We start from the raw sequence: 26768 nt of genomic DNA on the forward strand, positions 1-26768 counted from the left end.
TGGAGGATACTTGTATTATAGCTTCGGTGCAGCCGAAGTAAACATTTTGTCTTGTTATAACTAAGGTCGAGCAAACTGTAAAGTGTTGCTAGAATAATGAAACAATCCTTTCTAACTGTTTTCTACTCTCGTTTTACTGAGTTGAAATTATCCTCTGTTCTTTATTTTAAAAGTTCAAGGCACAATAAACTTTCTATTATCTTTTTTATATATTTGAGTTAGATAGTCTTCGAAATTTTCCTATTTTTTCTTTAAACAGAGTCTAAGTAATATAATTTCTGGGTTTCTAATGCTAGAGCCCACAAGTTTTCATAGGTTTTGAAATTTCCTGCGAATCCCATCGACGTTGAAAGCGTTATCTCGTCTAATTGTGTTGTATTCTGTATGTAGATTGCAGTTTTAAAACCCGGATGAACACAATCGTCTTAGTAGCAGGATCGAGAATTAGATTTTATGTGACAATTATCTCTACTTAATCGCAAAATATCCTTTTTATCTCCAGAGCATAAACGGTCAATGGCGTCTTGGACACTTTGCATGCCTTCCTATTTCATATTAAGACGTTGAAAGAATTATAAAACGCCGTAATTCGACAATCTCGTTAATGGATATATTATTCTAACATAACAAATATTTAAATATATGTATTGTATCTAAAATACATGAGTTCGTTAATTTTTGTATTATAGTATTTCAAAATTACTCAGAACTCACCTCACATAAGCTCTTTATGAATTTTACCAAAAAGAAAGCTTCGGAGCTTTCCAAAAGTAAAGTGAAAAGGTCTGATTTGCTTAGTGCTCAGTGATCAATCAGTATTTTTCGGTGACTGTGCGTGGAAGTACATAAATCAAGAGAGCTTTCTAAATATAGCACATAGATGACAAACATTTTACATATTCACATTCAACTAAGAGCATATTAATTCTAAAGAAACTGAAAAATATATAGATATTTTAATAACTAATCAAAAAAAGCAGACCGATTGTGCATAATTCAATTGTGAAATGGATTTGCTTTTCCTCAGCAAACGTATTTTCCTTGGCACCGAGCAGGGCTTCTTGAACGGTGGCATTATCGTCGACACAGAGGGCATAATACGTAAGATCTTGCGCACTGCACAAGAGGTGAATACGTATGTCTACAACACGGAATCGGAAGCGGTGAGTTTAGCGATTAGAGAGAAAGAGAGCCGAAGAGAGTGAAAGTGATATTCGGATTGTATTGTTTTGCCGGTTAACAGGCGGTTGAAATTATCTCTTTATACGGATACTCTCTATTTGTTTTGAATTGTCGTAGGTCTATGACTTTGACGACAAAGTGCTTATGCCGGGTCTGATAGACGCCAATGTAAACATTAGCGAACCGGGGCGTAAAGATTGGGAGGGATTTGTGACAGCAACGAAAGCGGCAGCTGCCGGTGGGTTTACAACGATCATTGATCGGCCGACGTACGTACAGAATATATTTGTTAATAAAATGACGTAAAGCCCGAAAAGACCTTTTCAACCAAGAACATTTTTTTTTAGTAACACTATACCGCCAACAACCAGCGTCGCGGCGTTAAAGACAAAAACCGGTGTAGCGCGTGGAAAGATTTATGTAGATGTCGGTTTTTGGGGTGGTTTGGTGCCTGAAAATGTCAAGGAAGCTGAACCACTACTAGCCGCTGGTGTTATAGGTCTACAATGTACGCTTTCACCTACACCGGCGCCAGTTGGTGATGCTTTTCCCGCCATAAACCGAAAGCAGCTGGAAGAGGTGATTGAAAAACTAGAGGACGGAACCGTTGTAGCTGTAAGAAACCCACAAGATGCGCACGATTTGTTAAGAAGCGCTCTAGTATTGTAATTAAATTGTATCCAAATTTTAGTTTAATGCTGAACTTCCTTTGAAGACTCCAATCGGACCTGATGAGGAAGAACCTAAAAAATATGAGTCTTTCTCGCGTACACGTCCCATCGAAATGGAGGTAAATGCTGTGCAATTGATCAGCCAATTGGCCACTGCATATAAAGGGTTTGTCCAGTTCTAAAAATTGTACCAAACTGCTATTGACAACACCACATTTCTAGCAAGCATATGCATATCATGAATGTGAGCTCGGCAGATGTGCTGCCAATTGTGGCACAATGTAAACGCGCTGGCGCTGACCTAACCGTCGAAACATGTCCACACTATCTAACGCTGTCCGCCGAGCAAATCGAGGATTGTCACACGGAGTTCAAAGCCCAACCACCAATACGCAATAAATCGAATCAAACGGCACTGTGGGAAGCTTTGCAGAATGGTTGTTTAGATATTATCGCTTCCAATCACTCGCCAGCGACGCCGGGTGTTAAGTGTTTGAATTATGGTCGTGCACGTGGAAACTTTCTGAATGCCTGGCCGGGTATTTCGTCATTGCAATTGGGTCTCTCAATAGTTTGGACACAGTGTCAGACACAAGGCCTGGGCATGGAGCACATTTATCGGCTTATGTGTCAAAATCCCGCCGTGCTCTGTGGTCTATCGAGTTTCAAAAGCAAAATTGAGGAGGGTTATGATGCCGACTTTTGTATATGGGATCCGGAAGAGGAGTTTAACGTGTCGCCGGATATGCTTTTCTCCACCAATAAGGTATTTGGGATTTTCGAAATTCGAGCATTTATATTTGCATATTTTTTAACTCAGGCTACACCCTACATGGATCAACGCTTACGCGGCGTAGTGCATGCTACAGTTGTGCGTGGCTTACACGTTTATCAGCAGTATGTGAGCTTTGGTCAGCCGCTGGGCAAGGTGTTATTGCGTAAAACCACTAAGAAAGTTGTTAAATTTGTGCGGATGTAATAATTCCCGTTATAAATATGAAGATTCAAGTTCACTAATATCATCAAATTAGAATGATAAGTGTTAAATTCTTATAAACTCAGACTTGTTTCTTTCATCTATATCCAGGAAGTGTCCCACATGACTCTAATGCACTCTTTCCATGTCTGCGTAAACGCCCTCATCAGTTCCGGTGGTCTAAACTCGTCGAAAATGTTTAGTTTCTGCTAGAAAAACTATGGAGAGTGTTGTTGTACCGTTTGAATTATTCAGAACTTTTATCATGATTAGCATGTTATAATCTTACCAATCTCACCTTAATCCCATAGAAAATGACATAAGCACAACCTAACCTATTAAGTAGCAGCAGCTTCAAGAACCCATGAAATACTTTCTAGAACTCAGGCTGCAAGTCAAAGGCTATTAAACATATATTCCAACGAAATGTTATAAACATAGATCTAGAAAGATTCTAGTAATTCCAACTGCAAGTCAGAAAAAAAATTTAAAAATTTAATATTTTCGAAATTTTGCTACATATGTGCGTATATATCATATATCATAGAATTAAATCGAGCGATGAGTACATAGAGTAGTATAGGAACCAACTCTTATCCAGTCTAAGTTAGTCTTCTACACAGTTTTTGTTTATTTCTTCAACAGCGAGCTAATCAGGCTTAACACATCCGCTTGGTCCTTCCGCCATACGTCTTCATCATCATCTGATTTATCACTGTAAAAAATTTTACTCTCATTTTCCTCTTCTGCTTCATCAGGTAATAATGGATTTTCGTTCAATTTTACATGTGGATGACGACATTCAAATATTTTCGAATAGAATATTAACTTTGTTTGCAATATCGAATCGATAAAATATCTCTGGAAATCCTTGCTGCGCACCTCATGCCGACCATACGTATGATATTGTCTACGATAACCCTCAAAACGATACATTACTTTGACGGGATAATTTTTAGGCAAATGTGCCGGTACAATAGCGGTGAAATGTACATTAGCCACAGCTAAGGGGTTGGGACAAGCCGGTGTGGGTTTCGAAAAAGTCGCATCTAGAAAATATCTCGAACCTTTATTTGGCACAATAGTGGCTTTGTCATTGAGGGCGAGCGTAAATTTCGTACATTCCGATAAATTCCAAAGATATATATAATCGCGTACTTGCTGGAATATTTCATTTACCGAAAAGTCCTGTATATTAACCCAATTAATACACTTCTCCTTATATATAGCATCAAAGCTAAGAAAGTCGGGATATTCCTCTTTGGTATCGGGTACAATTTTCGGATCAGGATAGAAATATTCACCTGTGACATCATTCAATATCCATTGCAGCGCTGTACAGACTGTTTCGTTTACTACTTTCTGCATAACTTGCACAATCTCATCCAGTGAAAGTAAATTGATATTGCAGCTGGAAACTCTAGGAAAATCTTCATTGCATACGCTGCAATCGTAACGCTGATGGCGTGAGCAATTCATATTGTTCGCTTGAAATAAACGTGCAGAAATATACCAATGTTAGCATAGACTGACAAAATTGAAAAAATATTTCTTGTTTTTAATTTTGACTTCACCAAAACTGATATTTTTGTAGTTTTAGTATTTTTTGTTTGTAAGCCCTAAACAGGGTATGTTAAGTTTGCCAAGAAGTTTGTAAAATCCAGATGAAAACGTTGGAGCATATATAAGATTTATATATGTAAATGGTCAGCGTGACGAGCTGAGTCGATTTAGCTATCTCTATCTGTCTATCCGTCTATGTATACGCGAACTAGTCCCTTACTTTTTCAGATATGAATCTGAAATTTTGCAAATTTATGCCAAGAAGCTGCTCATTTGTCGAAACGGCCGATATCGGACCACTATAGCATATAGCTGCCATACAAACTGACTGATCAAAATAAAGTCCTTGTGTGTAAAGTTTTTTTATTTGACAGGATATCTTCACGAAATTTGGCATAGATTATTGTCCAACACAACGGTACAATCTGCGCATAAATTGTTTACATAGGAACACTATAGCTTATGGCCGCCATACAAACTGATTGATCAAAATCATAATATTTTTATACCCTTTTGTGCTATTAGAAATGCACCGGTGAAGGGTGTTATAACTTCGGTATAGCCAAAGTTTACTCATTTTTTTGTTTTTCAAAACTTTTACTATAAAAACAATGAAAAGTATGTACTCAAAAACTGTTTTTAATAATTTGGCATAGCTTAGCTTGCAAAAAAATTGTTTTTGTTCCAAAATAAAACAGTACCTCAATAACTTAGGGAAATTCTACAATAAATGTCCGTCCTTAAACTACTATAAATGCAACTATGTTCCGAAGTATTAACCTCCTCTTTATGCAAAGCATTACTTTGCACTTCTACCACTCTCCAGACTTCTAAGTACTCTCAATATAAAAAACGTCCAATAAAGTGTAAAAAATTAAATTCTGTATTTATTAATGTGATTAATATTATTATATTTTTTTACTTTTGCTAAACAAAAGCTTTCAAGAGTATTATTTGCAAGTTAAATAAATTTAACGCACTTAAGTCTATATACTTGGTACTTAAAAATATTAATTTAAGTTACTGCTACATTCTATTTTAATACTTAAATTTCAATGTTTAATTTTTATGGTAATTTTCGTTGATTATTATTGTTTTTTTTTCACCTGTCTTAATAACCCAACACTCAGAACAGTGTTATTGTTAGTTTTACCATGATTTCTAGCTGTGTTCCAACAGTTCTACATGCATACAAACAAACACTACACTATATATATACTACAGGCATATTTTCATTCATACACAAAATATTAGCATTTCATATAAAGCGTTGGCGGAGATTAACTTAGAAATTGATTAAAATATATTTTTGTTTTGCCTTATAACCTCATATAAAGCCACCTTGGTTGTGTCTATAATCCTAAGCAACTTAATAGACGTCAGTCAGTAATACACAAAACACCTTTAAATCAACCGATTTGTCACTACCACTTTTGTATTAACTAGTGTGGCACAATCAACGTGCCACGCCACCCGATACTTCGCGCTGTGATTCGTGCGCTTCCGTCTGTCCATAACAGTATTTAGGCAAACCATCACGATATTTGTTCTCATGCGCCACCGAGTGTGAGTTCGTGCGACACTTGACCAAACACAATTCGAAATGATCCTCGACACGCGCATAAACAGCAGCCTGACGTCCAGTAATTGTGCCCAACACTAGCTCCAGCAGTGTACGTTTCGAGGGATGTAGACAGCAGGAGACACAATATTCGTAAATATCACAGCAATGTGTTGTTGTATTGCATGTATCGCATGTGTAATATTGCGTTTCAGGCACTTCGATGTCACAGCAATTGCTGGGCAACAAGAGATGTTCGCGTCGACAGAGAAAACCGCGATCATCGACGAGCAAATAGCGTCCTTGCACCGAATTGCGGCAGTGTATGTCTGGGTCGTTGGTGCGATTCTGTGACTCCTCGGGCAGTAAGTGTTCCTGTAGTGTCCGCCAGATAAGTGGGCGTGTGCGTTGCACGGTAAGCACATTGTCCGCATGCAGTGCGCGTAGACCGCCAAACTGTTTGCGAGTAATGAAGGAAGGTGAGACATTTCTTATTTGTATATACATATAATAATATATATATATAAATGTACCATTGCACTTACCTTAAGTAAATTCGTTAGTAAAAATATTAGGGCAAGTAATGTGATGGTTATATAAAGGATACGTCGGCCAAGAAATCGTGGCCACATTGTCCTTTGCTCTCTGTTTGCTGTGTAAAGTTCACTGCTGGCACGCTAGCTGATGAATTTGCTGTGACATAGCGACTCTCAAAAGTTACTATGACTTATGCGCCTCCAATTCGTTTGCACGAATGTGTGCTCTCCATCTACCAATTAGCAATGTTTCAAAACATTTTATAGTTTTGCTTGAATGCTTTTAATATGAAGTTTTCTGCATACAATGTGACAATAAATTAATATAAATTTCTTTTTCTTTCTTTTTAACGGAGAAATGCAAGTACGCAACGATACAACAAAACAAAAGCAATAATCAGACAACCGATCAGCTGTTGGTAGTGATGCCACATGTGTTGTTGAATTTGTAATATTTATTGCGAAATTTCTGATGCAACTAAATTTTAAATAACATTTAGAGAACTTTTCGAAATTAAAATTTTATTAAATAAAGAAGTTTAAACTTTTAATTTATTTAATTTTAAAATTACATGAATTTGAAGGGGCACACGCATATTTCTATGTAGTGCAATGAATTCTTATGGAAAGCAACACCTGTTTATTAAAGCTGGTTTGTGTCTTTGATAATTTAGGGTTATTTTTGTATGTTTAATTTATTTAACTAACGTTTACTTCCGTTATGAAATACATTGCTTTAGCAAAAAAATGTGGTTTGTAACTAACATGAAAGTTAGATATTTTTTGCAAAAATTAACATAAGCAAAAAATCCCAAACCTGTAATGTATGATCTATGAACACTCAATTCTTCGGTAACAGCCATATATTCGACAGTCGGTTAAATGAAGTCGGAATGGTTCCGGATTTTATTTGGACAAGGACAGTAAAATCGGCAGCATTTTAAAAAAATTATTGCTCTACAACAACAACAATATAATCAACTATTTCATACGCGCGGATTACGCTTGCTTAGATTTTTTTTGTGGTGGCAGATCATTTTGCAGCAGTTTTCATGTTGAGGATGGCCTCACATCTTTTGGAAATCTACAATTAGCAGAATAATAGCCTAGGATTATGAAGACCTCGACGTTTTCGTAGAATACACTTTATATTATATATTTTTATCAAGGTCTTCCTATAGTTGGTTGAATATATTGTATAACAAACATATAACAAAGACTGAAACCGAAATTATGGTTTGGTGACATATACGATGAAGTCAGTTTTGCCAGAAATATATCAATATATTACTATCGTTATTTAAGAGATTTGAGAGAATTTTCAGACCTCCTGCGAGTTTCACAAAACGGTACGCTTGGGTTGTATCTTGGAGCTTGGCTACCATACCTAACTTATCGAATTGGGAAGGAGTCTCCTGGTTGTTTTTCATATTTGTTAACATCCTTTAATTAAAAAAATAATAATTTCTAAATATCTCACGGATATTGACAAGCGCTGTATATAAGTATAGAATGAGTTTGAAAGTCTTATTTTGACTCTAGTTCTAAGTATTTCTTACACACTTAATTTTAAGCAAGCTGAGAGACTAGTTCTCGAAGATACAGACAGACATACGGGCATGGCTAAATGGACTCAGCTCGTCTCGCGGATCGTTTTTATATACATACATATATACTTTACTTATATAGGGTCTCCGAAGCTTCATTTTGGGTGTTACAAACTTTGTGGGAAACTTTAATAAGCTTGGGAGGGTAATAATATTGCCATAGCTTATCTTATCAGAGATAAACTATCGAAGGTCGAACGCTTACACTAAATCTTTATCTATAATTTAGGACCGATATGCGAATCACAGAGGCTTCGGGGTACTACTACAAGCGCACATATTTTGTTATTTTATATATTTTTTTGAGATTAGTCTTAACTAAAATAGAGACACTGTAACCTTACACTTACATACAAAGTATGAACATTACATATTTATCTACTAGTGCCACAAATGTTAAATGCGTTAAGCTGAAGATGACTGCAACGACGAGCGCGTCTACTACGGCGGCGGCAGTCGCTATGATGACAATCAACTGCAATTGTGGCAGACGCTGCTGTGTTTGCTGCCACAGTGTAAGAGTAGTTGCGTTCAGCTACTTTTGCTAAGTATTAATGTTATGGCATTGCTTGACGACAGCGTTGATGTGCCACCGTCGGGCCACGACAGGCGATCATTTAAATATCGTGCGCTTGATTGTGTCAATCAATGTCAAAGTATTTTCTCGATTTTTTTTCTATGTTGCCGTTACATTACTGCAGTTGTGCAAAAACAAAATCTGTGCTATATGTTGCTGTCACTGCCGGTGCATCAATTCCCAGCTATTCGCCAGATCGGGCCACCAACCCACTGCCATCGTCTGTGACATTTCGTTGTATTTCTTCCGCTGTCTGCTTTTAAGTTGGATGGGCTCTCTTCGTCTGCAATAGACTCTCTTGGTGCAGCAAATAGCAGTTGGCGCAATTTTTGGGTATTTTTAATATATATATGTATGTATTTTTTTTTTGATATTTTGCGCTGATATCGCACTTAAAGATCAATTTGATTTGCAACACACAAGTACACGCGTACACACATACACACTTCTGCAAGCTTTAAGTAAATTTGGCTACCGCAGCGGCACAATGACCGCCCTCATAGCTTTCTGCCATCTCCCAGCCCCCACCTGTCTGCCCAAATTATTCGCTCGCTGCAGTTGATTGAAGACAACTATTTGCCGGCGCGGCGTTGAATTGAGTTTGAATCAAATTGATGGCGACGTTGATGTGCAACAATAGCAACCAGAATAACAATAACAACAACAATGCTGGTTTTTGTTTAATTTCGCTTTGTTTAGCGTTTTCAATTCTTCTCGTCTACATATTTATTTACTTGAAAATTAGCGTAAACGAAATATTCGCAAATGCCAAGAAAAAGTTTTTAGCTATTATGCAAAAACAAAAACAAAAAATTATACATATATAATGAAATTTAGCAAAAGTAATGATTGCGACGTGCTGCAGCTAGAATAGGTGAGGTCAAGCGCTCTTTCTTCATCCGTTACACAATAAGAATTTGAAATCTAAACAAAAGGTGGACGCAAAAATGCCATGAAAAGTTAATAATCGCGTTGCGAAGTGAAATTGAATTTTATTTTTAGTTTTCCGCAGTTTCATTAGAATTTGATTTTTCGTTTCAAGTGGCTAACAGGTGATTTCGAAAATGAGCTTATGGCAATCAATTGTAATTCAAAATATTTGGAAGTTCAAAGAATTCTAAAATTATGGTATTGACAAATTCTACCACCACTTACTTAATCTTAATGTACTTTTTCAAAAAAAAAAAACAAAAAAAAATGTTAAAAAACTAAATAAACTAGATAAACTCTACTCGTTGCTTCATAAAAAAAATGTTGCACTTGAATATTTTAATCCAACTGCTTTCTACCAATGTAGACTAGGACTTACTTGTAGACCATTTTTTGTGAAAATTCGGTAATTCATAAAGAATGCTTCCTTCATTCTCTCAAGGAATACTGGGATTCCATTGATAACTTTGCTTGTTAATACCATATTTTTAAGCTACCCGGTGGTATAGTGTGGTCTTATTTTGCATTTTCTGAGAAAATTTACCATAGTAATGAATTTAGTTTTAATACTATCAGAAGGTAAAGATTTCAATAAACTTAAAGTCACCTGATTTTTTAAAAAAAATTTATATTTTCATGTGAGAATTTTTGATTGAAAATAAGTGTTTTTTCGAGCTTAAATCGAAGTTAGGTTTACTGCTTAATATTTACAATACAGTGCGTTTGGGTAATAAGTAAGAAGGTTTACACCAAACTCCTTTAAAAAAAAATAATTTTTGCACAAGATAAAAATATTTTTGGTTATTAAATTGGTTGTTTAAATTTTTCACACAAATTTTGAGGTTTTGTAAAAAAGGTGTTAATACAAAAGTTGTAGATCTTTTCACTATACTACATCCTGTCTTTTTATATACCCGTTTTAGGGCTTTTTTTACTCAAAAGTAGGATAAAATATATATAGCATATAGTAAATTCTATACCAGAGGTAGTATGCCCCCAACATTTTTAATAACTTTAGAAAGAAGTTTGAGTTTAGACTGATCGACCTTATTTTTTTGAAGAGGCAAGCTTATGGGAGGCTCGGTATTCTTGCAAATAAGCATGAAGAGCGAAGTAGAATATTAAAAGATTTTATCAATTTAGGAAATAAATTAGTGAAAGGATATTATTAGTAGACTATTGCTAGGATCAACGTAGGTGAAAAATGAACAGTAAAGACTTATACTAGACCTACGACAGAAAAAAATTTTGAACTGGTAAAATGGCTGTTTTTATTTTAAAGTTGAATTTTACCTAAAATTTTGGTTGTTTTTAGCTTGCCGAATTCGATTCTTGATCAGATCAAACCATTTAAGGAACATATAGAAAAAAACTTGAGAATAGTGATGATCATATCATTGTGTCTAAGTAATCAAGCAAATTTGAAAAATGTAATTCTGAGTAAAACACTTTTTAATATTATAGGTATAAACTCATGGAGCTGATTTAACTGAGCGGCTACACTTTAGAAGACTGTAACTCAAACACTTTTTGAGATATCGATTTAAAATCTTAGTATGTTATTTTTAAAGGTAAAATCTATCCAAGTTTGAAAAAAAATTTGTTTTAATTTCATACCAGGTATATCTCTAGCATATCCACCATAACGACTCCAGCGCCATCTACTGAAAATATTTCTGGTTTGACCATTGTATTTCAAGTATATCGGTATACGTCATCACTAATTGGTTATACTTTTGAATCGAATATTTTATATTATTTGTGTGATCCAAATAGGGAGGCATACAAACCACCCTGCAAAAATTTCGCAAAAAAATGTGTAACTTATACCTTTCCATTTAAATAGAAAAGTGAATGCATTTCAAAATAATTGACCTAAAAACTAAGCTAAGTAGCAGTGTATTCGGCATTGCGACAGCCTAAATCGAGTCGAAATGAAAGATAAACAAGTCAGAAAATCGACAAAATCGACAAAAACAACTTCAAAAGCAGTTGAACTTGCACAGCCTATGATTTTGGCGCAACAAATCTCAAACCGACATAAATAATATTTAGTTCAAGCAACTTGGTGAACGGTAGTGCTGGTGTAGCGCTAAACTACAACAAAAATAAATCAAACCAAAAAGTGTTGTAAATGTGCATTTCCAGTTACTTTGAGGCGGTGTGAAAACATTTAGCCAATGACCTTCCGCCGCCGAGACCCTGAACTCCAATTTCGTGTGTAAATGAATTTTACTTTGCTTTTGCTTTTGTTCACCGTAGTTGTTGTGGCATTTTGGTTTTCGCAAAACAAATGTTTAATTGCACCAATTAAGCTGGAAAAAATCAATTTCACAATTTGTTTGCTGTTGAGTATTCATGTATGTATCTATGTGTGTGTGTGTGTTTGTGTGTCTGTAGGTGTGTTGTATATGAAAACGGTGCGTTTAATTGGAACGACTGTGTGGTGGAGCACGTACCGGTGTAGTCGCAGAAACGCAAACAAATAATTATGAGGCAAAATTAAGTCACAGTTTGACGTGCATGCAACAGTAAACATAGAATGTGTTTGCTACTGAACTATATACATACATACATACATATGTATTATATAAAATACATTTGTGAAAAAATGCACGTAAATCTAGTGTGTAAGAAAATGTGGCGGTCATATAAATTAGCTAAATGGAAATTTCGACTCTCAATTTGTTTATTTTTCAAAATTTTTTATAAGAGAAATAAATTTGTTCATAAAAAATTTTTTTCATTAAATAGCTTTCTTTGCTGTTGTTTATATATATATGTATATATTTAGTTTAAAAATTTTTTTTTCAGTCGAAATTTTTTTCAAAATCATTTGTTAATTTTTCGACATTTTCATAAGAGTATTGCTTAAAAGATATATTTTCCAGTTAATATTAGTTTCAAAAATATTAATATTAAGTAAAAAGTAATACATATTTTTCACGTAATCTTTTTTCCAAAAAAATATATTTTTGTAAAAAATTTTATAAAAAGTATATTGTTTATTAGTTTTCTAGGCTATCTTTTTTAAAAATATTTCATTTGAAAAATAATTTTTTTAGTTAAAATTTTTCTCAATATAATTTTTTATAACAGCAAAACAAAAAGTATATATTTCAGTTAACATTTTTTTCACAATATCTTTTTTTGTAAACAGTATCCTTTTTTTAACTTCCTAGACTATTTTTTATGTAAAATGATTTTTTTTTTAAATAATTGTTTATTTTTCGACATTTTTATAAGAGTATTAAATTTTAAAAGTATGTTAGGGTGAGTCAAAAAAACGATTATTATATATTTTTTTCGCTTGGTACGCTGAAAAATAGGTTTTAGACCCCTCTAAGAAAGGTTATCCAGTTATGAGCTCTTAATCGTAACGGGAAGGTCCCCCGTCTCACAGTTTTCTATTTTTTCAAATCTCGCTTTCAACTAATTGAAAAAATATCTCGTGACATACGATTTGCAGGAAATTGAATGCTCTACAAAATATTCCCCTAGGATTTATTCGTAAATCAAACCCTTTACAATATATTAACGGTTAAAGTTTGATTATTTTAAGGCACATTTTTTTTCATGGCTAAATGTAAACAAAGAGGTCATTGACCTCGCCACAATGCAAAAAAAGGGGTCATTGACCTTATAATGATAAAAAGGGATCTTTGACCCCAATTGTGAAAAAGATGATTGACTTGACTAAATGTAAACAAAAGGTTTATTGACCTTATAATGTAAACATAGGGATCATTGACCTCATAAAACGTAAACGAGAGGGTCATTGATCTCATAAAAGGTAAACAAAAGGTAAACCAAAGGATCATTGACCTCATAAAGTGTAAGCAAAGGGGTCACTGATTCCATAAAATGTAAAAAAAGAGTAATTGACCCCTTAACAGTCAGATTTGCTACACCTGAAATTGTATTTAAAAGCGAGATATGGGTTTTTCCATCTCATATTGAGAAAAAAATAGAAAACTGTAAGGCGGATGAACTTCCGTTTACAATTAAAAGCTCAACATTTTTATAAGTGTGTTTTGGTTAAAAAAGTATTTCTTTTTAACTAATTTTAGTTTTCTGAGATATTGTCTCTACCGCTTTAATAAAATTCTGTATAATAGATCTACATGTCATAAGCATTCATGTGAATTGTATGTTGTTATACTCTCGCAACCTGTTGCTACAGAGTATAATAGTTTTGTTCATCTAACGGTTGTTTGTATCACCTAAAATTAATCGAGTTAGATATAGGGTTATATATATATAAATGATCAGGATGAAGAGACGAGTTGAAATCCGGGTGACTGTCTGTCCGTCCGTCCGTCTGTCCGTCCGTCCGTCCGTGCAAGCTCTAACTTGAGTAAAAATTGAGATATCTTTATGAAACTTGGCAGACATGTTTCATGGTACAGTGAGACGGTTGTTATTGCAGATGGGCGTAATCGGACCACTGCCACGCCCACAAAACGCCATTAATCAAAAACAAATAACTTGCCATAACTAAGCTCCGCAATAAGGTACAAGACTGTTATTTGGTACACAGGATCACATTAGGGAGGGGCATCTGCAGTTAAAATTTTTTTTTAAAAAGTGGGCGTGGTCCCGCCTCTAATAGGTTTAATGTGCATATCTCCTAAACCGCTAATGCTATAATAACAAAATTCACTGGAAGCAAATGTTTTTAGCACTTCTATTGACGGTGTGAAAATAGTTGAAATCGGGTGACAACTCCGCCCACTCCCCATATAACGGTACTGTTAAAAACTACTAAAAGCGCGATAAATCAAGCACTAAACACGCCAGAGACATTAAATTTTATCTCTGAGATGGTATAAGATGACTTTATAGGAACCGCGTTCAAAATTAGACAGTGGGCGTGGCACAGCCCACTTTTAGGTGAAAACCCATATCTTGAGATCTGCTTAACCGATTTCAACCAAATTCGGTGCGTAACGTTCTTTTCATGTTTCTATATCATAGTGCGAAAATGGGCGAAATCGGATTACAACCACGCCTATTTTCCATATGACACCATTTTAAATACCACTTGATTCTTTCACTTTCCACTATGCAAATCAAGCAACAATGATTATATCGGCGTAAAACTTTGCGTGAATAATGCAATTAAAGTATGCCACCTTGCGGCCAAAAATTGTCTAAATCGAACCAAAACTGTTCAAACCCCTAAGTACTAAATATGTGGACCCCAGTGCCTATAGTTGACCTTCTACCGAAAATATCAGTCAATCCACAAAGAAATCTCAAACGAGTATACCATTTGACTTTGCGAGAGTATAAAATGTTCGGTTACATCCGAACTTAGCCCTTCCTTACTTGTTTTTGCTATTGGTTTGTGCTGAGTTAATAGTATTTTCTTTTATTATAAAAAGGTCCGACTATGTTGAAAGAACTATGTATGTGTGCTTGATGAGATCTCGATTTTGTTGAGAGTGACCAAAGGTGGCGTTAAGAGGTCACAAGCGGTTTTATTGTTAATATATCTGCATAAACGTTGACAGTCTTGTATAGTTCAGGATATGTGTGGCAGTGCTGACAGTTCTTTACCGTGTTACAGTTATCGTGGAAAACATTGTGCTTGAGTTTAAAATTAAGTTACTGAGACAAATAAGTGCCTATAAATTTCTTATATGTCATCCAAATTAATTCATCTCGCTCAGAAGAATCATGAATAAATTTGACTATTGTACAAGTATCTGATGCACTAAAATAAAATTAAAAGCGCACACAAAATAACTCTGAAATTATATTAAAAAGCCGATTGATAGATAATGTTATGGTCACTAAAAAATATTATTTCGAAATTTTGTCTTCATGATTTTCACAATACCAGCTTATATATCTTTTTACGACTCTGTTTTTTGATTCATAGTAATTGTAATTAAATTCAATATTTTATGTATTTTTCAAATATAAATAGATGAAATTCTATCATTACTTATTGAACTTAGCCTTATGCTAAAAAGGGCTTCCCAAAAAGGATTCCTGAACTTAAAAATTAAAAACTACTACTTTTAGTGAACAAGTTCCCAAAATCACTAAGTTCCCCAATTTCACAAACCGGTTGAGAAGTACACAGGGACACTACTGATTGAATGAAATTGTTAATAAAATACAAACGTCGCCTAAAAGTATGCATGTACAAATATGAAGGAGTACAGTTAACAAAACTACCAAATGCTAACTCTCTTCTTCTATATCTCTCCTTCTATAACCTAATCGATATCTTCAAATCCTTCCATAGTACATCTTTTTCACAGCAGAATTTGTACATTATTTCGGCTTTTACTTTCACGTTTGTCCGAAATCCATTAACTATTTTTACCCCCAGTATTATTTATTTCCACATGAAATATTTTATAGCCTATTGTCTTTCCTTTATCGCTTAACTGTTTAGTCGCTTATTTATATTCATATTTTCGTGGAAGCTCGAACATCAATTTCCTTTCACTTTGGAAATCAGCATTGCCTGCTGCCATTATTAGGCTTTGTTAGTACTCTATCGCACCTCACTGCATGACAATATATTGTATATTTATATAGTACAAGTATATTTATATAGCATATATAATATCTAACTATGTAAGATGCTTTCATTTCTAGCGCTGCGCCTAGCACGTGCCGTCTCGAGCGCCGCAATTATTTTCGCAAGCGTCGCTTGACTATGAGACCGTTTTTTATTATTATTGTTTATTTGTTGACTTTGCTCTCCGCTCGATTGCACACATTAATGACTTTGTGTTTGCTTTTCCTATTTCTACTGTGCACACAACTTTCCGGACAAAGCCAGTGTTGAACTTGAAATAGTAAATTACAATTTGTCAGCATTCGAGGAGTGGGCGTGGGCCAACCAAATTACGAAACAAAAAGCTACAATAATGAGCAGCGCAAAAAAAAAAAATAAAAATAATAAAACTAAAAATTTGAAATAACTATTATTTTTGCTTTTGTTTTGTTTTATCTTTTTTTTTATTAATTTTTTGTGTTCGTGTATGTTTTGTGACCGGCCGGCGTAACGCGGTCGTGCCGCATGCGCTCTTTAGCCGCTGCAGACACGCTGACACGCCTGAAAAAGCCACAGCTGGCTGCAATTCAAATCAATGACCGCAATTACATGCGCCACTGACACTCGTGTGCTAGGCACGCGCATGCGCCAATTTGCACATTTTCCGGGCATTCAAAGAGCAGCGCCCCATTGTGGCTGGCGGCCATGGCGTATGCGCAACATATGTGTCTTATACACATACATTCACGAATTGTTGCGTGCGCGCTGTTTCCCTGTGAACGTTACGTTACGCCGCGGTTAGCCGCTAGCGTGTTTGTACGCTCAATTGGCGCACATAAAAAAATTTACAAATCATAAATTGCGGAAATTAAAAAATTTAAACGCGCAAAAAATAGAAAAGTGAATGAAAAATTTATAAAAATTGTGAAAAAACAATGTCGAAAAAATCATATGCCTGCGAGATGTGTAATTTCTGCGCATGCGCAAAAATATTAAGCAAAAGAAGTTGCCGTCTTACAGCAATAATATACAACTTTTCCATAATTATGCGAAGAAAATTGCGCTGAAACTTGCTTGTTATGCAAAAACCACTGAAATTACAAAAAATCATTAATACAAAAACAACAAAAATATTAACTTCGGTTGTATAGAAGCCATAATACCCTTTACAGGTGCATTTCTGAAAGCATAAAGGGTATTCAAATAAATTTTACTTGATTTTGGTTGATCAGTTTATATGACAGCTATATGCTATAGTGGCCCGATCTGAACAATTTCTGCGCAGGTTATATTGGAGCCTTAGAGAATTACCTATACTAAATTATGTGTAGTTATTTTGTTAAATAAAAATTTTTCTTAGAACAACTTGATTTATTGCAGCTACAAGTATATGCTATAGTCATCCGATCTAAACAATTTGTACTTCTGACTGTTACTGACATACAAGTTTCATATACCCTACTAAGGGTATAAAAACACCTTGAAATCACAGCTGTGTGCACCATTTGGTACCAAACACACGCTGACACCACCGAAATGTTGTTGTTGCTATTATTTTTGATATTTTTTGTTTTTTGAACACACTCACCTCTCGCAGGCAGGCAATTTTAGAAAGTTGCACAATAATTTTTTTTCGAAAATTTTCTTTTTAGTTTCAACACTTTTTTTCTGAAAACTCTTTTACGCGCGACAAAATTTTTCAGGCGGCAAAGTGCCCACTTAAATTCAATTAAATTGTCACAGCAGTCACCGAAAGTAATGCAGCGCCAAACTGCGCGTAGACACACATACGCACATATTATAAACGCGTTTGTTTGCTTTGCAAAAGAAGAAGAAGACAAATTGCATAGTGCATCGGGTCTTTCTTACGATTTATTAAATCTTAAGCACTAACTAACGCGCCACATAAATTCGTGTCGTCAACTGACAGCGCGCTAAGCATATGTGCACACACACATACATAAGTAGATATGTATTGTGTGTGGATGCGCCACCGCCGCAACACGCTTACGCCGCCGTGCCGCGCGCCAAATTGGCAGCTTCTCTGCTGTCGCCCCCCAAATACGTTGTAACGTAATTTTGTTGGCAATTATTGTGCCATACGCACAGCGCAACCACTACTGTGGGATGAAATCGATAAAAACTTTGTAAAATAAGTGATTATGTAATAAATATTGAAGTATTTCATTATTGAGAATTTAGTTTTTCTAACATTGATATTTGTTGTGTCCATCTATAAAAAATTTTTGTTTATTTTTTGTAAAGTATAATTTAGGGTTCCAAGGTTAGGCTAGAATAGGTTAGGTCGTAGTGTCGATTCTCGCATCGAAAGATAGTTGGTATGTGATAGCTGATGCTTTATGATATCCAAAACTTCTAAATATGGATCACCAGAACCTTATAGATCAACGAAGCATTTTGAGCTTTCCACAAATTGCTTAAGGCGGTTAATATCAGTCCCAGCTACTTTAAAAGGTTCGCCGGAGGTGTGTCAACCGAAATATTTAAACCTCAGCTTAAACAATGTTTTCTGAACATCTTTTGATTCTCTTTTGACTCTAGTTAACCCACTGATCCCGTTATATTGTATGTTGGGACCAACCCTTAAGGAAACATTCAAATTTTGATTAGGAGACCTCAAAAACATTAGCTGTCTTCGATTCGCCAAGCATTGGAGAGTAGCGAATCGAACTAACAATACCAGATATTCAAACAAACACGCAGCACTTGTGGTACAACTCTGCGCTATCATGTCCACTGACGTATGCGCAATTGTACCATGATTCTTTTACACATACTTTTTTTGTCAAGAGAGCAGCGACCAAGGCAGCGAAGACAGTTATTGTAGATTTTCATTATTATAAAAAATAGGAACTTGGCTTTTGCGAAAATCTGATTCAGAGTTAAGTTTTTTGGTTTATTTATTTATAAATTTCGAGAAGGGTGCTTGAGTTCTCTATCGTACTTCACTGCATTAAAGATTATTATAGACGAGTGTGTACGACTAGCTTTGCTTTAAAAAGAAGAGTTCTTATTTTACTCACAGAACCTCAATATTTTTTTTGACAAATGTGCGCTTGAGCCTTAAAAAAACATCGAACCAGATCGGAAATTCTTATCATCTTCATCTTAGAAATCATAATTAGTATGCTTTTTCTGAAAGTGTATACTATTGAGTCGAAGTTATGTGTAATTTATATCAGACTTTCAGAAATATTTAAAAAAAAATGCCGACAATTCTTTCCACAAACATTTTTCTAATAATAATAATAATAATCTATCACTAATAATCTGCCACACGCTTCAACGCTGCGCAACGCTTTTTACCTAATTTAAACGCACTGTGCGCCACCTACTAGCAATCATCTGTATATAGTCTTTGACATTTGCGATAATTTATGATGTTGGCTGGCAGTTTGCGTTGCAATTTTCCACAATTTATTTAACCACCTGAACGCCTTCAGTGTTCGTAAACACTTAATAAGTTGATTTTCGTGTCATTACAGTTTGTAATGGTGAATTTAAAGTCACTAAAAAATCGTCTGTCGACAAACTACGCACTGATAACACTTATGCCGTTACATATGCGGGTATGTCGCCGCGGCTGGCGCTTGTGAGCGGTTGCAGGAAAAATTGTCCGCTTCAATTTGCAATGCGGTACGCATTTTTCGCCAAATTGCGACGAAAGAAAGCGAAAGCATTAAGTAGTGTGTTGTCAAAAGCGACGATATGGCACCAAGCAACCGTAATTGGTAACTTAGTAACGAAGAGTTGAATAGTGAGGGCACGAAAGCGACGAATTTATTTAGTCGAAATCGAAATGAAGTTTATTTATGAATAGTAAAACAAGTAAAATATTTCTTAAAAAAGATTTTGGGTTAGGTTAGATCGTAGAGTTGATCAGAACAGCTAAAACTGCGGCGATATGAACAAGTACTTCGGAGGATTTCTGGTTCACGCTGGGCCAGAAGGATTTCACAGTCCCATAGTTCACTTGACGAGCACACAGTAAGTCCTAGAAATGAAGAGGACCAACTTGCTCCCTATTAGAAAAAATTGCGGTAAGTGTGCCCCCTAAGCAAGCTAATCGGCTTTACAGTTTCCGACGATTATGCTGTGACCGAGCACCCAAACAAGTTTAATAGGCAGGCAGCTTGACCTCCACACCTCTCTTAAGGAAGCTGCACTTCGAAGTAATACATATACCGCTCTATTGAAACTAGATTTGAGGGAGAGCTTCCGACAGAAGACTTCACATCTTACCCTCTATCTTAACATCGATCTACTCGTGAAAAGGGTCAATGCACTTCTTCTCCAATCGCTTTGCCCCGCCCGCAAGTCCCTCGCAGGTGTGTGTGCAGAGATGAAACCGCCAGGACAAAATACTGTATTTGAACCGTATTTTTATTCAACATGTACCGTGTAGCAGACCGAGGTACAATTCTTCAAAGCTTCTTTATTTCATTTTATTCGAGGTCGGTTTCCATCCTCAAGCTAAGAAAATTTGAGGCAATGCTAGAAGTACTATTCCCAATGCTTTTTTATCACATTTTGGGGCGAATAATTCCACGAGATAACCGAAGCAACGAGAGAAACCGAAATTAGTAACCAAAATATTCGGCAATCCAAATCCCAAGTAGACATTGCACATGACCAGTCAGTCAAGAAAGAGGCTACGTAATCGAACTCGTTGCGTTCACTTACCATCGACTTGTTTTACCGGCTCAAAGAGATCACGTACTCGCTTTAATGCATTAACTGCAACTAACGTAAAAAGCATAACAATAAACTACGGCCAGGTTGAGTACGTCAAGTGTATTCAAACATACAAATATTCGTTTACATATTTACAAGTATTTGTTTGGATTGCCTGCCGATTGCAACGGCGCTTGTGATTCCAATTTATATGGCTCACTCGTCCAGATCTTCGCTTTTTCGCGTTTATACCTTTTTTAGCAAATGGGTTCATTCGCCAAACTCTTACTTTCATTAGGTGATAAATTCGATTTTTAATTGCATTTGGTTTTATAAGACGAAAGTGGTAGCTTGTCGGCTGAAAATTCGCAGAGATAGCGCAAATATGGCGAAGACACGCAACAATAAATTAGAGCAGCTGCTCAATCGAATAAAGAATAATTAAGTGTTTATATAATATTTGAATGGTTTAAAAATAATATAATTCCATTATTTATGAAAGTAATTACTTAAAAAAAAATTAATAATATGAATGAAGTATTATTGGGAAATGTTTACTAATTTGATTTATGTCTACATATACGGAAATGTACGAGCATTAAGTTATACGGATAATTGTAGGAGAAATGTACGCTGGCTAACGAGAAAAATTTTAAGGCCGATTGTGTTTCCTCTCCAGGGCTTGAGTATATAATATACAAATTTTCAAAGTTTATAAAACTTTCCGCTTAAATTGAAGAGTTCCCTTAGGTAAGTTGTCTTGATAAGATTAAATCTTTTTTCTGAGCACATTTTGTATTCCTTTCCTTTGTACCATAAGCTTGCTAGGGATATACATCGGATTATATTATATGTTAGCTGAAATGCTGCTGGAAAAACAGTTGCAATTTTCGCCATAGGCATCAAGAGAGTGTTCATTAACCTTAAATATGATTTATGATACAATTCGATCTGGTTTTTATTGAAAATATTTACCATCAACGGCTATTATAGCAATCTTGCTAATCTTTGATAATCTTTTTGTGGTGTGATTATACTTTTGGCTCAAACTAGCCTTAGACTCGGCCAATTACTGCCATTGACTATTATCTTCAGGTAGATTTTGGCGCGGTTTTCATTAATTTGTAGCACGGTGCATTGTCCTGTTATTTCTTCTTCTTCTTGTAAAAGTTTTATAAATTTTGAAATTGAAAAAAAAGCGATTGCGACAATATTTTCTAGTATATTCTTGTCTATTAGATTTCATCCACGAAGAAGGCCGGAAACATATTAAAAAATTCTACTGTGTATTTCCAAATTATGTATAAATGTATCCTAAAAAGTCTACAAAAATTAATATAGTACAAACACTTTTCTTTAATAAACTCCCAAAAAACATCTTTTTATTAGGCTGGGTAACTAATGGGTAACTAACTATTAGGTACTAGGTAACACTTTGTATAGAGCTTTCAAATATTAATGCATAATGATTCTTTGATACCTTTGTTATGTCACCTATTTCGAACTCACCCATGCTCATTTAAGATCATTTCGTGTCATCTAAAATCGTTTGAATCGTAATATCGTCTATTGAAAACCGAAATATAGAATCTATATATTCAAGATACCAAAACGTGTAATATGAAATTTTGGCTAAATTATAAATGTAACTTATTGTTTACTCCTGAATGTATACTTCTGAAAGGAACAATATCCGATCTAAACATCATCTCTGCATTCAGATATCCTAGATTACTAATTATGTTTCAAAAAAGGAAAGCGCTACCCTTTAAGGGGTTATATAAACTAGAGAATTTAAAAAAAAAAATATTTACTTCAAAAACTTTAAGTAAATCCGGCAAATAGTTTCGGAGATATGGGCGTACTTGTAAGATTTCTTAAATTTAGTGTAATCGGCTTCCAATACTTGAAACGCATTTTTCTTCAAGCACTGTTTTCAGAGTCGGTGAGGAAAATCTCTCCGAAACGGCTGAAGCAAACAACTTGAAATATTCACACAATCTTCCAAGATATATTTTCACAAAAAAAAACTTTGGTTTTGGGAAGCCGTCATTGTGTCAAAAATCAAAATTTTGACTGCTCCTTAGATTATTACCTGTAATCATTTCATGGAATAACACATTTTTTTTTTTTTGGTTTTTGGATTTGTGATGTCAAAAAAATTTTACTCACCGACAGACACCTTTTTTCGGAGGTCCCCCTGGAGATCGGTTCCGAAACAAGCGAATCCAAATTTTTCAAAACCCATCCCGGATTATTAAAGTACATTAAGCTCTGTAAATGCATTGTTTTTATTTTTGTTTAATTTTTAATATTGTTATTTATTAAGTTCTGTAAATATACATATTTATTATTTATTAAAAAAAAATTCTTTTCAAGAAAAAAAAAATTACGAAAAACGCGTTTTTTCTGACGGCAAGTGGTTATAACCCCACAAGAAGCTTTGCTTTTGTATTTTCAAAATAATACCATGTATTTAAAACAAATTTTTTACATTAAAAAAAAATAATTATCAAAAACTCCTAAACATATAACTTAATTAAAATAAATTCTTACATATATGTTTTTTTATTTTTTATTTTAAGCTCTTAACCCATTTTTTGAATAAAACATCTTCTGTAAAAAAAATTGTGAGTTTTATTTCAACTGAAAATCTAAATCTTCATTTGCAATTTGTAATAAATTGCTCACTTTGCAAAAGTTGGATGGCTTTTGGAATTTGAAAAATTTTGCTGATATGCACACCAGTATTTATATATAATATATATGTATATCTATCTGCCACTGTATCATAATTTTAGCTTCACTTAATGGCGTTTCCACTCTCTCTTCTTCACTTCTACATATTTCAAGCAAAATTCCATCAATATTTTAATATTTTCGTTTTCAATAAATACACCTGCCTTTTGAGCATATAAAATCCATAAATTATTCCACAGCTTAAGAATAATAAATCGTTACAAGTAAAGAATTAATTGTTTGACGCATAAATAAAGGCTTAACGGCGGCAGCGACAATTAACAATTGTCGACCAAACAAAGGCTGACTTATGGACAAGGAAATATTAAATATGCTCATATATATACCTGTGCGTGTGTGTGTGTGTAAAACGCTTGCTGAAAATAGTAAGTCTATGACAAAATTGGCGCCAAATCAAAAAACCAAATTGATTTGATAAAAAATTTTGACTCAATTTAGTGAATGATTCGTTATATACCATACATACATACAAGTACATATGTCGCTCTGTGCATGTGTGTTGCAAGCAAATTATGCTTCTGTAAATATTGCCTACATAAACTCTTACAGCAACAAAGAAAATTGCAATATTTGCATATAAAACGGAATAATCAAGATTTTATGCGAGATAAACAAGTGTTAAAGTGACAAGTGTTGGTGGCTAACGTTGTTCTGGTGTTGTTGTTGCTGTCGACTGGGCGATCTGCATGTTGGCGTTGTAGCTTACTAAGCAACACATACAAACGTATATACATATATATATTTAGTATAATTTCTGAAGAAGTTAACTGGTAATATACGGTCGTTGGATATATGTGTGTATGTGTGTTTGTCCGTGTTGGCGCTAAGGTGGGCAGATGTCACTTTTGACTGCGCGTTGTACCATTTTATTATCTCGCATACAAAACGCTTTCGTAATAGACAAACAAGCACAAGTAGACATACATACACTCATACACATGCATATATCTGTATATATGTATATAATCCTAAGAGTATACCTGCCGTATGCAAATCTCTATATACATACATACATATTTACATACAACTACACTTACTCAATGGGCGTATTATGTGGACTGTGATGTCATAACCCGTATGTATGTATATATTTGTATTTATGTATGTATGTAGGTGTGTGTCTATGTCTCGATATTCATAATCCAGTTTCATTTTGCATATTTCATCATTTCATACATATTTGATTTGGTGTAAATACAATAATTTTATTAAATTACAAATAAAAGGCCGTGCCAAAGACTGACATATGGTTATGAATTCCATTTGGAAACTGGTTTGCAAATTAGAATTATTATTATTATTTTTTTTTTTTTTGGTGCTATACTCGTGTATTGCGCAACATAATTGGGCAGCTTAAGCTCAAGGCCTTTTAATAGGATCGCAGCATTTACAGTTAGCACTGAGTGTAAATGTCGCAGTTTCGTTGAAGATATTTCGGAGCGTGTTGAATTTATTAAATCTTCGCTTATGGGAATAGTGATTAGATTAGGCATAAGTATATAAGCCGTGCGAAAAGGTACGTAAAAAGCTTTAAACACATGTTAGTTATTTTTACAAAAAAAAAAATATACATAATTTACACATAATTTTTTAGCGTTAGCTTCTAAAGGTAGCAGCTTAATTTATAGATGTTTATATCTAATAGAAACTTTTAGACACAAAAGTAGACTTTTTCAATCTAGTTAGTTGATAATGGTGTGGACCGATTTCAACAATTTTTTGCAACAAATCACAGCATGCATAAGAAAACGGGTTGCGCTTGTAATCCCCTATTTCAAAATCCCAAAAACACTTCAATTAGTACTGGCAGCCGTGCTTTAAAAAAATATCCCTGCCTTATCCAACGACGACGAAGAATTGATGATATTCTTACACCTAGAGACTACTTTTTGAGTATGGGGACTTAAAAAATATTGACTAATTTCTTGTCCTTTTGGTATTTTATCCTTATACAAGTATGTGCTAACCAATACATTCACAACTAGTTTGAGTAAGTATTTTCGCATATTGATAACTATACTCCGTAAAAAGTCAACTAAAGAAGAAGTTCGAAGAAAATATAAACCAATTTCATTTTTATTTATAAAATTTCGGAAAGAATAATCAAATATGGCTTAAAATCTCGCATTGTAGATGCAGATTACGCTATGTATCGTTGGTAATATAACATTTCGTCTCAGACAGTTTTGTGATTTCTTGAAAAGAGAAAATACTCCAAATTTTTTCTTCGTTAAAACAAAAATGCGGCTGAAAATGTGAATAGTGGTGACAGTCCTAACACCGTAACACCCTATCACGTGCCATTTCGCTTTCACAGATTTCGTTCCAATAATTTGATGTCAAAAATGCACCTCGCTCTGAGAATTTGTTGAGAATGCCGATAAATAATAAAATAATAATATTCGAGTCCGACAATTATCTAAGGAATGCTTCGATTGCTCAGGTGCTAAACATTGCACAAAAGTCTTTTGTAACCATTTGAATGAGGCTGGATACAAAAACACAAAACTGGATGTATATGTGATAAGCGAATTAATATAAAAAAACTTTATGTATTTATATCTGCGAATCGCTGCTGAATCACGACAAAATCGATACCTTTCTGAGGTGGATGGTTGCTAGTGAGGAAAAGTTTGACACTTACGGCAACGTCATGCGACAATAATCGTGATCGAATCGAAATAAGCCTGCGCAAATGGTGATCAAGGCAGGATTGATGGTCAGCAAGGTTTTGATAAATGTTCCGTGGGAGAGGCGGGGTAGCATCTACTATGAGATGCTCTCCTACGGCAGACTCTTTATTTGGACCTATATTGCCAACTATTAAACGGTCTGGAGGAAGCAATTGCCCATAAGCGGCGGGAAGCGGAATTGTGGTGCATCAGGACAACGCTCGGGTGTTCATATACAAGAAGAAGCCATCCAGAAGGCACCAAATGTTGCAGAGGAACTGTTTTCTTAGTGGTGACAATTATGATGGACGCCATAATTTACTTTGTTATTTATATTTTTACTAAAAACGACACTGAATTTAACTACAGTACCCAGCTTTTCGGAACTTAGTATAACTCTAAAGCGTTAGGGATTAATACAATCAATATTCGAATTATCCATTGGTTGATTATGGTGTTATATTTTATTTAGATCTATTAGTGTTACCAATACCGATAAGTGATTGACAAAAACATAT

General features: G+C 34.7%; 3 protein-coding genes across 3 annotated transcripts; 1 reads left to right on the forward strand and 2 right to left on the reverse strand.

Annotated features, from left to right (window-relative positions):
• The first annotated feature begins 819 nt into the window (after positions 1-819).
• On the forward strand, positions 820-3288 carry LOC106618935 (allantoinase). The gene is made up of 6 exons (XM_014236864.3): positions 820-1163; positions 1300-1451; positions 1530-1797; positions 1874-2019; positions 2076-2619; positions 2674-3288. Exons 1-6 carry the CDS (start codon positions 1008-1010, stop codon positions 2830-2832), a joined length of 1425 nt encoding a protein of 474 aa, XP_014092339.3. The 5' UTR covers positions 820-1007; the 3' UTR covers positions 2833-3288.
• On the reverse strand, positions 3282-17848 carry LOC106618934 (uncharacterized). Its single transcript, XM_014236863.3, has 2 exons — positions 17712-17848; positions 3282-4316 (listed from the first exon to the last, which is right to left on the reverse strand). Exon 2 carries the CDS (start codon positions 4306-4308, stop codon positions 3460-3462), a length of 849 nt encoding a protein of 282 aa, XP_014092338.2. The 5' UTR covers positions 4309-4316; positions 17712-17848; the 3' UTR covers positions 3282-3459.
• Positions 5253-6877, reverse strand: LOC106618928 (SREBP regulating gene protein). The gene is made up of 2 exons (XM_014236857.3): positions 6499-6877; positions 5253-6409 (listed from the first exon to the last, which is right to left on the reverse strand). Exons 1-2 carry the CDS (start codon positions 6583-6585, stop codon positions 5849-5851), a joined length of 648 nt encoding a protein of 215 aa, XP_014092332.1. The 5' UTR covers positions 6586-6877; the 3' UTR covers positions 5253-5848.
• Positions 17849-26768: the final 8920 nt, after the last annotated feature.

Source organism: Bactrocera oleae, chromosome 5, assembly GCF_042242935.1.
Source record: "Bactrocera oleae isolate idBacOlea1 chromosome 5, idBacOlea1, whole genome shotgun sequence".
Taxonomy (NCBI): domain Eukaryota; kingdom Metazoa; phylum Arthropoda; class Insecta; order Diptera; family Tephritidae; genus Bactrocera; species Bactrocera oleae.